General features: G+C 36.9%; 1 protein-coding gene across 4 annotated transcripts in view; it reads right to left on the bottom strand.

Annotated features, from left to right (window-relative positions):
- The window catches only part of TASP1 (taspase 1), a 90,196-nt gene that overhangs the window by 54,206 nt on the left and 14,623 nt on the right, over positions 1 to 21,367 (bottom strand). For 3 of the 4 annotated variants that reach the window (XM_074864384.1, XM_074864387.1, XM_074864386.1), the window contains exons 5-8: positions 20,293 to 20,413; positions 18,721 to 18,805; positions 12,456 to 12,535; positions 10 to 116 (exon numbers count right to left, since the gene is read on the bottom strand). In XM_074864384.1, coding sequence (XP_074720485.1) covers positions 10 to 116; positions 12,456 to 12,535; positions 18,721 to 18,805; positions 20,293 to 20,413 — 393 coding nt within the window. The remainder of the gene's footprint in view (positions 1 to 9; positions 117 to 12,455; positions 12,536 to 18,720; positions 18,806 to 20,292; positions 20,414 to 21,367) is intronic. The other variant, XM_074864385.1, reaches the window with a different exon arrangement.

Raw genomic sequence — 21,367 nt, 5'->3', positions numbered from 1 at the left:
GGAACTAACCTTTTCATTTGATTGTCTTCTTTTCTTTAGTTGAATGAGATCTGTTTCCACCTTTTCGGCCAACTCCAGCTTCCTCTTGTTCCTCTTAAAAGCTGCTAAACTAAACCCTATAAAAATAGTTCAAAAGCATTTAACTAAGTAAAATCTACTTAATTTAAACAAATATTGATAAGTTGACATTTTGGAAGTCTCATTCCCCACATCTTTACTGACACAAAAAGGATCAATAAAAAAAGCCAGCAACTAAGTATTTTAAGTTTCAGTACAAGATGTTTACATCTTTTCCCAAGTGAAAAAGTTCTACTATTGTTAAACAACAGTGATGGGTAAAACATCTAGCAGAAACAAGTCGCTGAACACATATGGAAGCTATGTTGGTCTAAATATCTCTGTTTGGCAGAGAAGCAACGCTGCACAGAAGAGAACGGAATAAGTGGCTTGTGTTAAAATTATTGTTTTTGACTGCTGACAAGTAAATAGATACCATGTGAGCTCATTCTGATATCCATAAAATTAGGCTACTATTTTATTACCTTAATTGCATATCTGTATGTTTACCCATATATTTAAAGACACACAATAGTCTAGCAATATTTTTATGTTCCGTAATCAACACAGTATAAAGACCACCTAGGTCTTGCAAAGACAAACATGTATTTTCCACATCTAAGTCCCACATTCAGAAAGGAAGTGTTCTCTAAAGTGGAGTAAAAAAAAAATTGTTATGCTTAAGAGACCAAAATGACATGTTCCCATTTTAGAAGTTTCAGTTCATGAAGAAATTGCAGATATTGACATATTTAGTTTAAATTAGTTTTATTATCCACAGAAATTTTTTTTTTAACATCCTCTTTGGAATAGAGAAAAGAGGAGGGGGGAAAATGTCTTTTGTCACTTGTTTAGTCATGCAAATCAAGCTGTTAGGAGGGCAGAGGTATACACAGGTAAGTCACTAATTCAATGGAAGTTAAAAAGCACAGGTTTCCTATTTAATCTATAAGCCTTAAAAACCGTAATTTTAAATGAAATTCTGAATACAGCTACATCACTATTATTCAGAAGACTGGAACAGCTGCAAGAACAGTCTATGAATAAAATCAATATTGCAGAGCCAACAGAACACAAAGCTTTCATTTACCATTCTCAAAGTACACAGACAGTGAGCATTTTACTTCTTTGAAACTTCCCCATGCAGGTGCCAAAATCACCTAGTGAACCCTCCTTTTTAAACCTGTGTTTAAGTACATAAAACTGGACCTTAAACCACCACAGTTATTCAAGTATATAACCTAAAAGTAATGAGAAAGCTGGCATTTCTCTCCAAAAACCTAATGAATACCAGTTTTTTAAAACTGTAAACACATATTAATCTGCCATCACCAAGAAAGGAACTCTTTCCACCACCACTGCTGATTAATGCAGGTACTTTGGACAACACATTTCTATGTTTGAAATGAGGTCCAAGAGGTAAAAAACAAACACTTGATAAGGGGGAGAAGGCAAGGAATCATTTTCGTCTAGTGCTAATTGGGGGTGGGGAGGAACAAACAGAAAAACCTCACACAGATCAAGAATTTGTTAAACAGAAGTGTCCCAAAATAAACCAAGCCAGCACGTCGTTTTTAACAGAATTTTTAAACAGGAGAACTTGTAAGTTGACAGTCAATAAATACAACAAACACCTATGGGCAGAGCCACAATATGGGCAAGTGAGAACGGTGCCTGGCCTTGGTACTCATCAAAAGTAGGTATTACACAGGGATAAATATGCCTAAACCTGTTATCTCCTGCTGCCACTGCCCCCCACCAATTCAGAAAAAAGCTACAGCAGCAAGACAAATACGAGGGTGCAGGAGCCCACACATGAAAACCTGAACAGAAGTTTGCCTTGTATTCCAAAACCTAATGCTAGTGGTGTCCTGAAACCTTCTGCAATATTTGCATGTTGACCAGTTCAAATATATTGCACGAAGATCACATCAAAACTAGAGGACACAGGGGCTAGTTCCGAGATGCCCTGTCAGCTACTCAGAGTGCTGCTATATGGCCTCTCAGCATCATCACTCCAACTATACCTTGGCTGTTACTTCTGCTGCCATTTTTTCCACAACATATGAAATTCTCCAAGCTTAAGAGAGATGTTTCATTCACTGAAGTCCTCAGTCTCTAGCTAAGCCATTAAGCAATTTTCAGATTTTACCTTGTGCTTTAAGATACTATTTGTCTTTGCAAAACAAGAAAAAACCCTGAAGATTTGCTTTGAAGGATCTAATGGTTCACAGTAGTTTCTTATCTGCATTAATTCAAAGTAGTACCAGCAAGCTAGGAGACATAGGGCAGCAAACAAGTCATTATTAACAAAGCAGCATAGATTTTATTAGGCAATAAGAAACACTAAGTATGAAATTAGGCTAGTGATGTACCACCTTGTCCATGTGGACAGAATGGGTGACTCCCCTACAAAGCAATGATTTGGGCTAACAAAAAAACCTGTGCTTAGTCCTCAGGTGTCAGAAATATCTTCAGTTCCTGGGCACCCCAATTGTCTTTCAACTGTCTGCTAGGGTAAAGATTTATCATGCATTTTCTTTCTTTTCCTACTTTGCTAGTCTTATACGTGAGAGAAGTGGTGCAGTGCATCAAGGACTCTTTAACTGGATGATCAGATGTCCAGTGCCCCAGGAGATGCTGTGGAATGCATTTTTTGCATATCTTAGGCCACGTCAGACAGACAGATGAAGAAAGTTTTCTAGTAACATAGAATGATGTAGGTTGGAAGGGATCTTAGGAGGTCACGTAGTCCAACGTCCTAGGAAAAGCAAGTCCAATTCAAAAGGGCTGCACAGGAACTTGTCAAGTTTTCAACACCTTCAGGGATGGAGATTTCACAACCCCTCTGGGGCCCTGTTCCAATATTTGACCAACCTCATGTTAAAATTTATATTTTTTTAAATTAGTCAAAATCTCACATATTTTAATGTATGTCAGTCCTCTCTCATCCTATCCCTGTGCAGACACCACCACACCTAAGTAATATAACACTTAAATGCACAAACACAGAACAGTCTAGGTTAAGGAAGCTAGCACACTTGCCTAGTAAAATACACAAACTTTCCCAGCCTCCTGCATCAAAATATCTACCAAACTTAATCATCAGCTCCTATTGTGAACAGATACTGTAACATTTGTCACATTGGAAAGTTCATACTGTTACACTAGAGAGAGATATCAGAGAGGTGCCAGTCATGGTTCTGTACTTCCAGATGACATGAATTGTGATCAGAAACAGCCGAGTCTGTTGGGAGGGGTAGGGGCTCAGGAAGTTCTTTTTCAGGGGTGAAGGACTGTAGTTTTTTAATGTCATGCCTCCCTTCCCGGAATTATTTATATGAATTAATGTAGTAATTCAATCATTCTCAAGTTTTATTCAGTTGAGCATGAAATGTCATACCTTTCCATACTGTGAGGGAAAGAAAGACTATTCAGAGTTCCCTTAGAGTGGAAATTCTTGCGCTCAGGCTACATTCAACTTCAGAATAGTTATTAGGATTAACTTTCATCTGAAAGCTGAAGATTTTGTTTTAGCAATGACTGATTAATAATCACCTTTCAGTATTTAGGGAAAATAATTTTTATCAGCAATTATCAATTCCTCTTAGCAACATAAAACAGCTAATATCTCCAAAGTGACCAAAGAATTGTGAAATAAAGGACCAGTTTGTAAAAGAAAACCTAGCAATTTCTTTTTTCCTCTGACATAGATTTATGCCCATCTTCAGATGATCAGTTAAAATATCTTGAATCTTAAATTTTACTTTTTTTTTTTCCCAGAAGAAGGGAATAAAGACTAATAGCAAGTGCAAGGCTGTCTGCTCTCAGTTTATTCCTGCCTTTGCAATGTTCTATCCGTGTAAAACCACTACAAATGCCATTAAACTGGTTAGTGCTCTGGTTGCTTTGTCTTGCTTTATTAGTGACAAACGAAACTAGAAAACACAACTATGCTTCACACTAAACATGCGAAAGATTAAATTAGTTTTCTGAAAACATCCCGTAAGTTTGGTCCTTGACAAAGAATACATTATGGTGTTTTAAGTCCAATAAAACATTTTATGAACTAAAAAAAATTCCAGGATTCAAATGCGCTTAGTTAATGATGCACACATGACATGGAAAAATAACCCACTGAAAAATTATTTTGAAAATAAGCGCTATACACAGAAGGAAAATGCCTACACACAGTTTAAGTTCATAATTCGTACTAAATCTAAAACAAAAACTCAGCTTTGTGGTGCAAGGATGCCAAGAAATTTCATTTGTCCTAAATGACAGTACAAAACCCACTCTCACCTTCTCCAACAAGACAGCATATTCCAAGCTTGAGAAGAGGAAAAGGACACAACACAGTGTTGAAGAGAGGCATGTTTTCCTAAAATGAATGCAATATAGCTACATCAGCTTGATGCTGCCTGGGCCAAGGAGAAAGGGAAGTAAGAGAGGTAGAGCTTATTGACTGAGAAGGGGAGGAAGCTAGAAAAAGAGAAGGGAGTAGATGGAATTTTAGTTTGAAAAATTCTTGAATCACAGCCCAGAGCTATTGTTGTTGCAATCTATGGAAAGGTATTTAATACAACATCCTTTGATTTTGCTCAAGAATTTAAAAGTTTAGATGCAAACAAAATATGTGCTTTCAGATAAAAGTCCCTGACAATTAATACCCCACACAGTAATAGCATGTAGGCTCAGACTCATTCTTAAAAGAACTGTGTCTCGGAAGCCACAGAGTACAACCAGCCGTTCTGTTTTGCTTTCTCATTTATGTACATACTGTCATAAATAAAACTACTTCAGAGCTGCTTGGAGAGGAAGGGAAAAAAAGAACAAACAAACCCACAGCTTTACAAAACGATTGTCTGTTAGTGTTTAAACTCCATGCTCAGGCATCATCCAGATTAAAGACATGTAACAACTGACAACAGAAGCGTATCAGAACTAGATTATTATTAAAAGCTCAGGACTTCAGGCTCACAGTTATGGTATTTATCAGATATCTCTGCAATGCAGCATGGGCTGCCTCTTTAAGAACAAATAATCTTCAAGGACCTGAGAACATCTTCCCAGTCCTCCACATTCTCCCTTCAACCCCACGAGGTACTGACAGGAGGTATCCACAGGTACTCTGTACTCAAATATATGGTATTTTGGGTCTAAATGGGCTAGGTGGTGGAAGCACTGGGTGAAATACTTGGTCACGGTGGTGTTGTAGAAGTTGAGACAAGTGTAAGAAGGCTCAGGGGCTGAGCACGGAACAGGTGGAAGTAGCTCCTGCTCAACACCACTTGTCTGCATGAGAGGTTGGTATTAGTGGATGTGATGTCAGAATGTGTGCTTGATAATATGATTAGTATTATCTATAAATGCAGAAGAAAAATCTCACAGGCACATCTTGCTCAAAGTTAAGACTGTTACAGATATTCCCGTTTTCCAAAGGTTCCAATGTTACTGGGTACCCTGATGAGACAGGACCACGAGACCTTCACTACATAATTATTAGCACAAGATCCATCTTCCACTTTATCATGGTTAGACAATAAATACAGCTTTTATACAGGCTTTTTACATTGTTCTCACCTCTTAAAGAGATGAGAAAGTAATTTTCAGCAAGCAGGTCAGTGGAAGAAAAAGAAAGAGATCATTGGTCTCTGAGTCAGTTCAGAGATGTCATCTGTGTGCCACTTGTTTGCTGTAAAACTTCCACATCATTTACTCATCTCTTGTACTAATCCTGTTGGCACTCTGACAGTCTGATCATTCCCGTAACTCCTTTTACCGTTATACTACGTACAAGTAAAAATGTAGCCAAAACTCTTGACGTTTCTATTATATAATGATATAGTGACTAAGTAAATGAAAGACAACTGTATTCCCCATTCTACATAGCTCTTCAGAACTTTTTCTTAGTCACTTTTCACAGCCAATTAGAAACGATCCAGAGAGCAGAGGTAAGAAAAAATTATTAGAGAGAAAATTAGAATTGTCCTATTCATGGAGTCCTTGAAACTACTGAATTGTACATACAGAACAAATTGCAAGACTAAGGCACTTTTTTAAAAAAAAAAAAATAATGATAAAATGGATACATATCTACTTGTTAATTCTATCTCTGTGTACTTTAAATAGGCCAGTAGCTGACAGGCTGTTTATTATAATACACTAACATTTCTTGCCCAAAGTTAATGCAAAATGTTTTTAGCAAAAAGTCCAAGTTTCCTTAAAATTCCCATGCTTTTATAAGCTACATCTATTCCCTTACATATTTTCAGGCTAGGTTGAAAATTAAGAAAATATGTAAGTGAACAATTAAATTTGCAAATAGAACTAACAAATACAAATTTCTAACACCACTAAATCACAAATCAAGTTCAGGACAATACTCAAACCTTCCTATTTAGAGTGGTGGAACAGCAAGCTGGGAACACAAACACAAACTCCAGTGTTTCTATTAGAGGCATAACAAATTATTATGCAACAAAACATTATGCAACCTATGAGTTTTCAGCAATCTTTGTTTAAAAGCAAACTGTAAATTGAAAATACCAAGTCTAAGAATATTTTTAAATCTTTGAAGTACAGATTGAGCTCTGACCAATCATATAGCACCCCCTGGCAGATATTCTTATAGTCAAATGAAAGAACCAGAAAGGAGAACTTTCTGCATTTTATCTTTCTATTCCATATAAAAAGAGAATGCAACTATTGGAGAGGAGTGAATTAAAAAGGAATATACTAGCAAATTAGTTAACCCACAGGAATTAAAATGATCCAGTGAAGAATTCTGTTGAGAAGTTGCTAAAATAAATGGCACAAATGAAAACAGACAAATGAAAATAAATTTCATTTTAACAAAGCTATTTTAAATGACAAATTAACACCACTTATGCTTGTGTTGGGACCAAAGACTACTAAGTGCTACTTCCCATGTTGTCATACTTTGACAGAGACAACGTGAATGGGAAAAAAAAAATGCATTTCACATCAAAAGCATATAACCCCCCCCCTATTTTTCTCAGATCACTACTGTATAGATCCGTTCTTCATAACAAGCACTCAGGGTAAACTGTTGCTGGATGTAGCATTTCTTACTGCTTCCTGGAGAAATCTCTTTTCCATCAAGCAGCCTCTTCTACTCCCTGAAAAATTTTCATTCAAAGCATCTTCTGGGTACTTCAGCCCAACTTTTTTCCTGGCTAACTTATACCCATTCTATTGGCTGCACTTAGCTATTCAGATAACAGAACTACAAGTGAACCTACAATACTATGTTCAATTCCAGGGAGGATTTACACCGTGCCTGGCCTTTTTCTTTTTTTTTTTTTCTTTTTCTTTTTTTTTTTTATTGCCAACAAAACACATACACTTACCAGAGCTCATTGACTTTGTGTATTAAAGAACAGAGGTAGTTAACTTTCACTGCTTAAAAGACGAGCATCTTCTATTTGAGAGACAGCTCTTAGCTTCCTAAAATCAGATATGTGTTCAGATTAACCAAGCTTCCTAATCAAACCCCCAAGACCCGAGTTTCTCTTCAGATCTCTTTCATCCTCACCCTAAAAACAAAGAAACAAGCCCTGCCCTGAGCCACTGATTGAGCCTCGTAGCACAGTTCCAGCAATATGACACATGTTTTGCTTAATGAAATAATAGTGAAGTGGAGGAGAGAACTGTGGGTGAGGTGAGGTTTGGGGGTCTGGAGGAGAGGCAGGCTAGGTAGGCAATACTGGTGGACAGGGACACATATGGTGTCTCTACAAGTATGACAATCTGCATGACACTTATCTAGAAAAGGCTCTCACTCATTAAAGCAGCCAAGCAGCCATCGGATAGAAGGGAATACCCTTACATACCCAAAATTGGTTAAAAAAAAGAAAACAGTAAATAAATATCTTGCTACAAGTGCAATGCCAAATCAACCTATAGTAGCATCTACTCTGTTCAACAACATGATGTGATTTTACTGATGACACTAAGTTATTCAAGGTAATAAGAGAACTTGAGTGAAGAAGGATTCTGAGTAGTGACCTGACAATAAAATAGCAGATTTTATTCAGCTCAAATTTTATTCAAGTCTCAAAATAATGAAATATTCAAGCTCAGATTTTATTCAAGTCTCAAAATAAAGAAAATGTAGTAGTTCTTCAGGCAACCCAAGGTTAAGCAGTAAAGGTTTTTGCAGATGCTAGAAATATGGGCTCAAGAGGAAACAACAATTTCATGGCAGAAAATGCCACTGATGACCTTCATGTATGCAGGAACCAGTCATAAGTCAGGAATGTAGAGTCTGGGATAGCAAATGGGGTAGGGAAAGGGAAGTATATATTTGCTCTGTTGTTAGGTTCTTCCTTAAGCATCATTTGTGGCTACTCTTGGATTCCAGTTATCAAGCTATGTGAATCCACTGCAGCTGCTTTGGTTCTTGTGTAATACAACTTACTGAAGTACTTATGGTCACTTCCACGTTGTTAGAGGTACAATCTTGCTGCACGAGTAGTTACCTTCCTTCTCATTCCCTTTGAAGACTTAACATTGTAAGCAATTGTAAGATGCTGTCTTACACCACGTTATCTTTGTCAAATCAACTACTTGGCATCTACTATAGGCTGAACTGAAAAATTCAGATAAAAGTGGTTTGGTTGTTACTAATGCAGGCGCGGATATTGACAGTCGAAGCTGTACCTCAAGCTTACGTTGCCTAAAGTATACTTTTAACATTTATAAGAGGTTGCACAATACAGTAAATTAGCGTTTCTGAACTGTGATTACACTCTTAACACATTGATCACACTTTCAAAGTAGTGTCTCTAGCACAGGGTAACAAAGGTCTAGCATAAGGTAGTACAGGCTCTAGTACTGGCAGGAATTAAGCTCTAGTACGGGCAGAAATTAATAAATTCAGCCTTCTCGCAGACTGTAGGCATTACAAGCAGATCACATTTCTTTTCTTCTTTTAAAAAAAAAAACCAGAAAACCACCCACTCGCTACCCTGGAAAGCCACCAGATTTCTACTAACAGTAGAAATCCCATTTCCTCACACACTTGGCAAACTGAAGAAGACAAAGCAGGTGAGCCTTGACATAACCTTGATGTAGTTCAACAAGTAACATGGTTTAAAACATCATTTCAGTTTGGTGCTCGGATACTTGGATAGTTCAGAGAGAATTATGGAGTGCGACCACAAAGCTGATCGTGCAGCTTTCTTTGTAACTGATCAGACGGAGAGCTCCATCCATGCAAAACCAACCACACAATCCCACAGCCTTACAGCATGTATAACATTACTCTTGCCATCTCAGGCCTGGGAAAAATGAGACAGAATAATGTGACTTCAAGAATATATTTTCCATGTGCAGGACAGAGAAGCCAAAACATATGCACCTAGTTCTCCCTGCTAATACTTATTGCCATAGATGTCTAAGATTTGGCTTCGGCGGTTCTGGGGCGGTTGGGTTTGTTTTTTGAAATTAAGTTACTAAACGTATTTTCCTGATGTTTGGCAATCACTTTGTTCTTCATTTTACAGAGCTATTCAACAGTCACGTAATTTCAAGTTAATTTACCCCCAATTCTCCATGCAAGCTCTACGACAGCAATTGCAGCAAGCATAATAAAAAACTCCCCCATTTTTTGAAATTTGTTACATTATTTAGTGCAATAGCTCACTTCAGATGAGATCCTTTGTGGTTGCTTGGAAACAACATTCTGTTTAACGCTCTTTAATTAATAGAAGCACCTCTAAGCTTCTCTACCCTAGTAACACTGGAAAAAACAATTGTGGCTTTCTTACATGTTACTGTGAGGCAGTTTCAATTTCTCTTCAGCTATAATAATCCCACGTTGTCATACATGGTGTTAACAGTTACCATCCAGCCTCACTGACCAGGAGTCTACACATTAAAACACTAGCTTTGCTAAGAACTGGTATGGAAATCAACATAATATCATTTTCTATAACTGATTTTTCAGGTTTTTGTTTGCTCCTTATTGGTGTTGTGGTTTTGTTTCGTTTTAAAGAAAAATCAGATATACTACCATTAACTGCAAAATTAAGTGTACTAAAATGCTAGGAAAAATGACAACTTTTAAGTTGCTCAGGCAATCTTTTCTCAGATGCCTCTTAAAATGGCTAATAATGTAGTCTTTATGTAAGCTAGTACTGCTTTCCTGTGTATCTATTTTAGGCACTTAAATAGCAGACACTATCATCCCATCTTTTTTTGGGAAGGAAACTGAAGCACAAGACTGTAAGTCAAACATCTCCTTTCTGTAAATCTAGTTAGACACAGGCTATCATTTATGCTAAGGTGAAGTAACAGAGAACATCTGCAAAGAATTCAGTTTTAAGTAAATTGCTCAGTATTACAAAGAATATCTGATTATACCTCAGTCTCTGCCACTGCTTTTTTCAGCATATCCTTCAACTACCCTAATCTGAAATCATTCTTCCAGGAAAACATTCACACAGTCTACACTCCAGTCTCAACAGTCACAGCCTGCTTCACAGCATCAGTTCATTCCTAGAGCAGGTCCATCCTGCACAATGGCTCAAGCATATAATCACGCAGGTGCGTGTTTCAGTATGTATAAACCGGGGTGAAAGCAGGGGTGTGGGGAGCGGAGGGGGGTTGGCAACTTTAATACCAATATTATTTTCATTGACATTGCGACTGCAAATGGCATTTCTGCATTGATTTTGCAATAGGATTAGCTTCACAATCCTGGTAACTGTTTTGCTAAATAGAAGTATGCTGAATGTACTGAGGAGACAAAAAGAAATCACTGGTGTTTTGGAGCAGGTTGGTCAGAATACATTGGCTGGGATTATACTTCTGACGCTTCTACTATGTAAATTAATAGTCTGGGTTAGGTAAACCAAACTAGCAGTGGTCATCCTTATTTTTAAGCCATAACGTGTAGATTTGCTCTGACCAGGGTACCTTTTTAGCTAGTAAGAGATCATCTAGCAATTAATGTTACAATCTAATCATCTCTGTCACAACAGAAACACACTGCTACTAGAAACAATGGAAACTTTTGTGCATGCAAACAGAATTAGACAAGAAACCTTCCTTCTGGAGTATCTCCTACACATAAGTAGCAACTACTTCCTTAAAAAACAAACAAAAAACACACATCCCCCCCAAACTTTTAGGTTTTTTCACTTTTTCTAGAGTCACAGAAATAAAGCTGTTCTGCTTAACCAAGCCCAAAAGTTGTTCTGCAAATGCTGCTTTGGACAGCCGATGGATCGGGCAAAAGGTTCAGTCATGTGGAACTAGAAATCAAAACTTTCTGATCAAAATGAAATGTACCATGAGTATGTATGAAAATCGGCATGATCAAGTAAAATGCTGCCACTGTTTCAGAGGTTACATTTAAGCATTGAGTATTAGCAACTTTGAACTGCAATTTCTGGATGCTTATCTACATTTAGAACTAGACCTTAATGGGAGCTCTGGGTTTCAATCTCTGGTTTGAGGACTCTCATATATTTTATACAGTAATACTGTTTACTGTAAAATAAAGAAACATTCTGTAATCTTCTGTGTTCTCCTTTTTCTCTGGGTAGTGATCTCTGATTTCTTTCCTGCATAACTTTAACAGGAAGCGTAGGGCATGCTCTCACCTATAGCAAACTACAGACTAGTAGCAACAGCACTTTCCAAAAGGGAGGGGGATTGAAGAAGAGAAGGAAGGGGAACCACACCCTCCTTTCCATAGGTATAAGTGAACCAATTTTTTGGCCTACTTTATAGATGGTGTATCAATACAACATAATTACTTCTTTTATTTTTAAGAACAAAAGGTTTTATAAGAGACCTGACTATTGCTAGCATACAGTATAATCCAAGTCCATTCTCTGGGTCGGGTTATTCCACTATATTAGATGAAGCAAAGTCTACCTAGGCTAAAAAAAAAAAAAAAAAGGCAAATGAATTTGACAGCCTGTTTAGACCAGAGCAGTTCTGGACAAAGACTCAGAGATGGGTGTAACTATAGAATCTGAGAGTCAAACTGGCACCTGCTGAATTTAGATAGATGGTTAGTTGGTGCTTTTAGGATCCAAGATGGACCGGAACCGGAGACTTGCAGGACTGAACTGTTAAAGAGCCTATACTTTGGTAGAAGAAGTCCTTCATTGGATTTAATCCTAGAATCATAAATTTGCTTGAATTAGATGTTTCTAAAATGCAGCTGAAGTAAGAGTTTATATTTTTTTCTGTTTAGATACTTAATAGAAAATTAGTAAACTTAAACCATCCTTGTATACCATAATACCATAAGCTAGTTGAATGTTAGGAACAGTCAAGTGATGTACACCTCAAAATATGAGGCACCATTTAAAATTACTCTGTCCTGTTCTTCCTACTGACACCACCAGTTTACTCACTTGTAGCCATGATACCTGGAGGACATGCTGGTATCCCGTGATCAACTGCCCATCTGTAAGCTCCTTCACCAACTAAAAAGCTAGGAGACACAGAAGAGGGAGTTTAAACAAAACCATATAACAAATCCCCCTTTTCTTGCAATTATTTTTTCTATTTGGTTTGGTCATTTTAAAATCGTAAGCTGTCTACATTTCATAGAAATGTCAGCTATAATTACATTTGGCAACCTTAGTAGTTTCATTAAAAGACTATGCAGCTCTGTCATTAAGTTTAGTATTGGATAAAAACACGTGCTATTAAATTTGAAATTAATTACTAAATAGCACCAGCTTTTAATTGCAGCTAAAACAGGACCAAGCCATCTAGAGTCTTGCTTGCTATAACAACTTAGTAAGATCTTGAAGACCAACAATATGGGATGAATGAGGTGAGAATGGTACGGTATTTCCAGTGAAGTCAGCCAGTGCCACAGGAATATCAAGAAGTATTTTGAGAAGTACAACACGAGCTAAAAATAAGCCTTATTTAGAAGGATGAAAGTCTATGTCATGGAGTTTTACCAAGCATCTGCAAAGGAGACAAGTCTACCGCATTTTTAATACACTTGCAAAAAACCCAACAATCTGTCTTAATTTCTAGTCAGTACTGAACACTTTACAGTAGTGAGACAGTATGCACTGCTGTGACAATGAATGATAGCAGAAAAATATACACACACATTTAACTTTTAGGGAGAAAAAAAAAAGCAAGCCTCAATGATCTATACTGTTTCCCCTTAAAGAAATTAATCTGATTCCCTGAAAAGGGGAATGTAGTAGTTGAAAATCACACATTTTCAGAAAGCTGTTGCTCAACAGTACCAACAACAGCAACACAATAAAGGACAACTATTTCCAATCTTACCTTCATATCCCCCTTTTGAAATAAGAATAACACAACTGCCTGATGGACACAAGATGTAAAGACTGAGGATTTACAGCAATTTCAAAAAGTGTTACAGAAATACCAGATTTATGAATATAAGGCTAAAGAAGTTATTTCAGCTACAAAGATGTCCCTGGGGCTACCTAGCACTACAATTTTGAGAACATTATTGATATAGCAGATCTGTTGGCATTAATATTGTTGGAAGTTTTCTTGACAGGGCTGTATCTGACACCTGCAGCTTTTGGTATGTGGTATTTTGAGGTGGTACTTTGTCTTCTCTATGACTTAACCAATACAAGAGGTGTGTCCAGTCTTTCCTTACAAAAGTCTCAAAACAAAAGTTTATCTAGATGAGAATTTGAATTGTTAAATACATATTTCTTACCATCGTTAGTGCTGCTCCAGATAAATATTGTTCGTGTTGCAAGATACTGTAGAATAAGTTAGGGGGTACTTTGGGAGAACTCGAGCGTCTCCTATTAGGTAAGCTAGTGCTCAAGAAACCTGTCACCTTCATTAATGTAAGAGAGAAATGCAGACTGTAGCCAAACCTAATTAAGTAGTATTCTCCATTGACTAAAAGAAGGTGGTTTTAGTCTTTAAAGAAAAGTTTTCTATCAACAATACATTCTCAGGAAGTGAATAAGCACTTCCTGTTCAATAAAACAGTTTACACAGAGGAGAAGGGTAAGTGGAGAAAGTATCAAGCTCAAACATTAGGAGTTTTATATATGGTAACTTGAATAGCACAGATCAGTCAGAAACACTGCATTTTACAAGCAATCTCACAATTGCCTTTTTAATACTTAAAAACACAGAAACAGTCAGTAATACTTAATAAGAGTGCAAAAAAAGCACCCAAGAATGTCTCAAAACCTAGGTGATGTGACTTTTACTTTGCTCACACTTGCGTTCTTATTTCCTAGATTCCTCTTCCCTCCTATAAGATGGGCACAGACAAAATATTTTCCTGTTCTGGTCCCAAAGAATAGTTAGATTAGTCGAAGCAGACATCAAATCGAAGCCCCATAACACCACAGAGATCATCCACCTTGTTTAAACTTTCCAGTTCAGATGTCTTGAAAGGACAGCATAATCACAGAAAAGTTAAAATAAACAGTTTACAAAAAAAAAAAAAAATAAATAAAATCAGGATCTCAGTGCTTTGTTGTCTGTACTACCTATACTGTATCTCCTATTAATTGATATAGGATTAGTTGGTAAGAGACTCCTACAGAACATACAACATGAACTCAGTTCTGCAGGTAGCCAAATACATATAATCTAAACAAGACTAAACAGTCTTTACACCATCCCAAAAAGCAAGTTCTGTGATCCGGTTCAGCACACAGCCACACACACAGTTGTACCAGCCACAGATGATAGGGTGGCGAGAGGGTGGGAACCAGCAGACTGGCACTGGGGAACTGCCTTAGTTGTCATGAGAATCATCCATGTAGCCACGCAGAAAAACTGCAACAGGCAAGAATGAGCAGGGCAATACTTTAAGCTGACAGAAAAACAAAACTACCTTTAAATAACTACCACCAAGCTTGATTTACTGGGGGAGAGGGAAAAGAGGGAATAAAGCCAGTGGGCTATAGAAAGCAGCCAAAACCCCACCAAGTTTCAAAAGCCTTTAGGCTAATTCAAAATACAATTTTCCAAAGGGGAAAAAAACAAAAACAAAAACCAAAAAACAAGGATGAATGAGTTTGTGCTCTGCTACTCTGAAAGTTGGTTCTGCACAAATAAGATAAAAAGATCTTTCTTGCAAATACATCAAACAAAGAGTACTCTGTAGTTGTTAAAGGCTCAGAACACACAGAAGATGAAAACATCCTCCCAGCAAGGAGCCGATGCTTGAACACTCTTTCCAGTTCCAGGCAAACTAGACCATATTAATGGAAAATGCAAGTCAAGGTCTCTAAAAATGGTCTTTTTAGGCAATTTTCTCCAAAAACATTGTTATCCTGGTGCTGTTTGCTCCAAAGAGGGCCATTTAATATGGGCTGCAGGGAGACAGGCCACACCAAGCTAAACACAAGTGGCAGAAGGAGGTTAGGTTCATTGAAGATGGCCAAGGTGATCCTGAATGTAACAAACCCACTTTGTAACATTTATTATAAAATTCAGCAATCACTCTGAAATCACTGTTCCAAAGAAGAAACTGTTCTGAATATAGATCAGAGATAAAAAGGTGGTTCAGGCCTTCACTCTAGGCACTTTCTTGACTACACACTGCCCTACAAGTTACACTACATACATATCCTGCCTACAGTACTGTAAAACTGGAAATTACAAATCCCTGTATAACCAAAGAGGGGGAAAAAACCCAACCCTAAGAAGGGATTATTTCCCATATGGGTTACTATTAATACTGAAAAAGGGATACAGACATGAACTTAGGTATCAGCAGTACTGAAGAGTTCTAAGAAAGGAGACATTCAGGTATATTTGTACCATCCTGCAACTCTTACATATCTACACTTAATAGTAAACAGATGTAAATACGCCTTTTTCCTTAGGAAGGTCAAGGTTTCAGAGTAAAAAATAGAAAACCTTCAAACTTATTACCACAAAATATCTAATCCATTATTCTGTGACCAAAGACCACTTCCAAAAATCCATCCAATACATAATTGTGCAATTATAATAGTGCTTTCTTTTGTAAAGTTATACAATGAACAGGAATATCTTCTATGATAATATGTAACATTTACACGTTCAGTATTTTCCATTCCTGCGTACACAGGCAGAGAAAATCCTGACAACATCAAGCTGAATAAATATGACAGAAAGATGTAAGAACTTTAACAGTTTCAACAAATGCCCTCATGCATTCAGGGTTTCTCTACTTCAAACTTTTTAAATTTTAATTTGGATAGTGGGATCCTGTATTTTAAACAAGGCAACAAGATATTGATCCAGAATGACACACTCTACAGAGCAATTTACAGCAAATTGGATATATCAGTTAGGACACTTGATCGCTCCTTCCCAATAAGCTTACCATCTCAGAATAAAGTCATTCACACTTATTAGAATCTCTTCTACTGAAAATTAGAAATATACCACTTTGAATTGGTTTTGAACTGTCACTATAAAAACGGGTGCTGAACAGGGATAAACAGGCCAAACTAACTCCTCCATGTGTTCTTTTATACACAAGAATCTCCATAATGCCACTTTTATTAATCCCACAGTTCCTGAATTTTTCTTGTATAGTCATGTGCCAAACATTCTGGCCAGGAAACATTAAGCTAGCTTAGATCATGCTATAGAAACACTCTACCACTAGGTTTCTTTAAGACAGGTTCTTAGGCTAAGCAGTATCTGAAAGATTCCCAAATATGCTATTTGTCCATGAGAAACAAGATGAAACTTGCATATCTTTACAAACAAAAATCAGTTACTAAAATCCTGACACTTGGTAGGAATGCCAAAATACAACTGCTCTCTTCTCATTTGACTATATATATTCCAAGCTTGTGCAGGAATATATTTCAGTCCCAAAACAACAGTGTGCCATGCCAAACCCTGCCAGAAAGGCAAGGCATGAAATTGTCAATAGTCATCACCTACAATGAGCGTGAACTCTATCATTCTGGACTTGGGGTAGCCTGGATGTACAGGAGCATCTACCAAGGCAAGCACAAGCCATCATATTCCACCAGTATAGACTGTTCCCGGGGTAACTAACTTGCTCTAATAAAATATACATTCATAATGCAGAATGGGAAAAAGGAAAAGAAAATATGTATTAGGTAACTCAGGTCCACAACATTTGCACAGTGAACTGTACGTGTTGGCTCCAAAGACAGTTCACCTCTCGCCTGGAGACTTTGAGCTCCCTTGTCCTTAAAGCATCTGTTAGCCAAGACCTTGCACAGGGTTTGAAAGATTTAGTCTTGTTGTTTGAGGGCAAGGGGATATAGTTTCTTTTCCATTCAGTTATTTTTAAGATAATAGCAGCATAAACTCGGTCATGCCCATATGCTCTTCCTTACAACAATTTGCGAAACATTGTGATGATACAGACAAAACGAAATCACAAGTGCTTGCTCTGTAGCTGACTCCAGTGCTAGTTCTGAACACCAAAAAACCCCACCTCAGTTGACACTCTCTTTAACGTAACTCAGCTATGCCCTTCTTTCTTCTGACATCTGAAGAAATGAGCTATTAACAGCAATTGAAATTCAAGTTCCTATTCCTCAGTAAGATTCTCTGGAAAAAAGTTATCTCACTAATTACAGGCACTCTTTTGTCATAAAGAGTTTTAAATGCAAAATCCGCTTGTTGATGGTTTTGTTTCAGGGTGCCTTTTTTGGATCTATGAACTTCCTTTGCAGCATGACAGAACACTGAAACAGCTCTTTTCATCACTGTTTAAATTGGAATACTATACCATCCAGCTACAGACTATTTGGCTAATTTTACAGAATAAGAATAACATAATAAGGAAAGTAAAATTTGTGAATCTAAACATACACGTTTTAAACTACATAAATGCTGGTTTAATACATCTGCAAATACTGTAGCCCATTAGTTAGCAAATGGTAGCAAATTTCTGCAACAGGTATGACTGAGGATAGCAGTCAATTAATATGAATGAATCATTCAAGTTCTCTACTTGTCAATTTAAGCTGCTAATGAAAATAAGATGGTTTTAAGAGCAATCAATTCTGACACATTTAGTGGGTTGTTCCCAAAATGATGCAGTAATATTTAAAGTTGCTATGCACTGAATCGTTACCTCTTCCATCAAAGTATTATATCCATCTCAATAAAGGAGTGCATGTTTTTATTCTTGCTGTAAATACTATTAAGTCTATTTTTAAAATAACTTCCCATTTTGGCTAAGAGGAAGTTACTGAACACTGCACATTTCCACACTATAACTACAAAATAAAGCCACAAAGACAGGCGGTAAAGTAGGATTCTTTTATATACTTATTAAAAACTGTTGCTTTTTTTTAAAGGTAGGCAGAGGCAAAGGCAGTAGAATTGCATTTTAATCTTGATGTATTTAGGGATTTTTCAAAATGCTACAGTAACAAACATAAGAATTCAGTATGACATAACTGGAAATAACACAGGCAGAAATTATCACAAAATGATGTTGCCATCTATTCACAATACTTCATTCTACCCACAGCTTCATCAAGTGTACAAGATGTTTCAAGATCAGAGAACAAAGCTTATCTTCTTTTTAAAGGCACACTATCACTGCTATGTAAAACAGCACCAGCCTTCTTGGGATAAGATATAACCCTCAAATTTGCATGCAGTAGAGACGAAAGACCAAAGTAAAGTCAAGCAGAACAAAGCAATTACCAAGGTGGAATTCTGCCAGCAGAGAGTTTTCCCTTCTGCCCTTCACACAACAATCTATTTGCAACTGAAACTGGATTCTTGATTCCTGAAAAAAAAAATTAGCAAAAAATGGGAACAAAACATTAAAATATTTTTCCACATAGCACTGTAGTGTTCATTTTGGCAATGGAAGTCAGCTTCCTTTAATTTCCAAGGCTTTTCCAAGTCATTAAGAGACACCTTATGTTATGTTTCAATCTAATAACAACAACTTTATCAGTTCTTCCTTCACATGTTCTATCAGTCAGTAGTGACAAAGACTTCAAATCAACATCCCCCCCCCCACTTTTTTTGTTTGTTTGTTTTAAAAAGAAAGAATTATATTGAAATATTAGGAGTGACCTCCTACCACAGAAATCTCAAATTAAATCTATGGTATTCTACAGGCCAAAGATGTTTTACGAGTATTAATTTTTTGAGATGGAAAGAGCTTTCATTTGGATCTATCTGGCCAGAACAGGGATTATAGGATTCAGGCTTAGCTTTCTCTCACTCCCTCATTTCCTCTTTCCCCACGGTTGGAAGGTTACATTTTGTAACAAACAAGCCTTGAAACACTTAATTTTACTATTTATTTTAGATTTATATCTACATGAGAAAGTTATTACCACAGTTTAGAACTATTCTAGGATAAAGAACAAAGCTTGAAATGTTGTCAGAAAAGCTATTCAATAGTAACAGTTAAGGCTGTTCAATGTACTTAACACAAAACTTCAACAATCCCTATTTGGGACTGTATACCTATATTTGGTTTGTACTGAAAGCTAAAACTAGACAAAAAAAAAAAAAGCAGAGAAGCACATTAGCTCAGATTAAATGTCCCATACGCAAATGTATCTAACCTGGTAATAGTAACACACAAAATAAATCCAAATGTAACTGATCATGTGAGAAAAATTATAACGAAAACAGCTACAGCGTACAGAAATTTTATGTCCCAAGCAAACAGCTTGACAGATGAGCAGCTGCGTCCATTCTCAAGAATATGTGAGAGGCTTCAGTCTGGAGGCTAGCACCCTGACCAGCTTTCTGACACTATCAAAGAAACTCTGGTCCCTTTTTTTGGTCCCTAATTTGAGCAACTGAACTAAGAGACCAAAATATCAATTGACCTTATGATTGAATTATATACCACTAAGTTTTTCAAGGAGACAGAGAACAAAAGCAAATATAAATCCCAGTTTAAATGCTTGTAATCTTTTTTTTATTATATCTTTTTATTATAAAGTTATCATTCTAAAAATTCATCTGAACAAACTCACTCCCATTGTGAATACTGTATAATATCATACAATGGTTCTGCATCAAAGGATTATCAGTGAACTAATATGACAATATGTTACACAAAGCAAATTAACACAAAACAGTATTTCAGGGAGCAGGAACGTCCCCCCCTTTTTTTAAAGGTGGCAGAATTTATTTAAATGGGGCAGTATCTGCAATGTGTCCTCCCCTCCAAAAAAATAACAAAAGAACAAAATTTATCTTTGCACTTAAGTCACTAGTTAGCTTTATAATACATAATTAACATACCACTCAGTGCTCCAACTGCTCCAAAATTTAATGACTTTCCATCCATTATACTGGCATCACATTCTATCTCACCCAGAAGGTTTAGGTTAGACCCCAATCCTGCATTTGTAAAAGGAGAATCCTAAAAATAAGAACAAAACACTATAAGGCCACATCCATAACAGACTAGATCAAAACCTCTGTATAACTGATCTGATGACGCTGAGCTTGGGGCAGTGCACTTTCTTATTCTAGTAGTTTAATCTTCCACAACCAAAACAACAGCAATTTGAACAGGGCATCTCAAATTACTATAACAGATACCTTATACCCTCTCTAGGGTGCGATATATCTCAGGTGTAATAATGCGTTAATATAGAAACCAGTCACCCAACAATTTAAGATGATCATTTATATGCAAGCAAAAGCCTTACGACATGAGTGAAAATCTCTCCCTCCCTCCCCCAAAATACACATTTCGTTTGGTCCCTAACCCATCAAGTAACACTTAAGTAACGTCTAATAATCATTGCACAGACCCCAGTCTACCTTGGAAATTCTTAAGTATGACAGAGCAGTAAAACAGAACTGTACCTTTCCTTAACATCCTAAGCCTATGACTGCAGCTCTGCATGCAGAAATAAAGTATCGGCATCAGCAACAAGTCACTTTGTAAAATTTCTATTCAACCATTAGCATTACTGCGGTCTGGAAGTTTCTTGAATAAAAACCAAGATATATTTCATAGAAAGTATGAAACAACATTTAATTAATTATAAAACTAACTCCTCTTTTATTAGCACCTTCTGTAGCTTTTTGCAAACTCAAGGCTCTCAGACAAAAAGCTTTGCATGCTAAAATTAAAATCACTCATTTTTGCTCCCGCATGGACTTTAAAGATTCAAAATTTACAAGTAGCACGGTTCAGGAGTCTCACTGTCAGCTCAATATAATCCCCTCTTTTTAGATGCAAGCACAAAACAAGTACAGAACAAAGAAAGATAACAGCCCAGAACTGCCAAACAGTAAAACTTCAGAGAAATGCTACACGCTTTTGGAGTTTCATATCTGTTTTTATTACAACGGCGTAACAACC

This window comes from Strix uralensis, chromosome 3, assembly GCF_047716275.1.
Source record: "Strix uralensis isolate ZFMK-TIS-50842 chromosome 3, bStrUra1, whole genome shotgun sequence".
Classification (NCBI taxonomy): domain Eukaryota; kingdom Metazoa; phylum Chordata; class Aves; order Strigiformes; family Strigidae; genus Strix; species Strix uralensis.
This window is presented reverse-complemented; position numbering and strand designations above follow the sequence as displayed.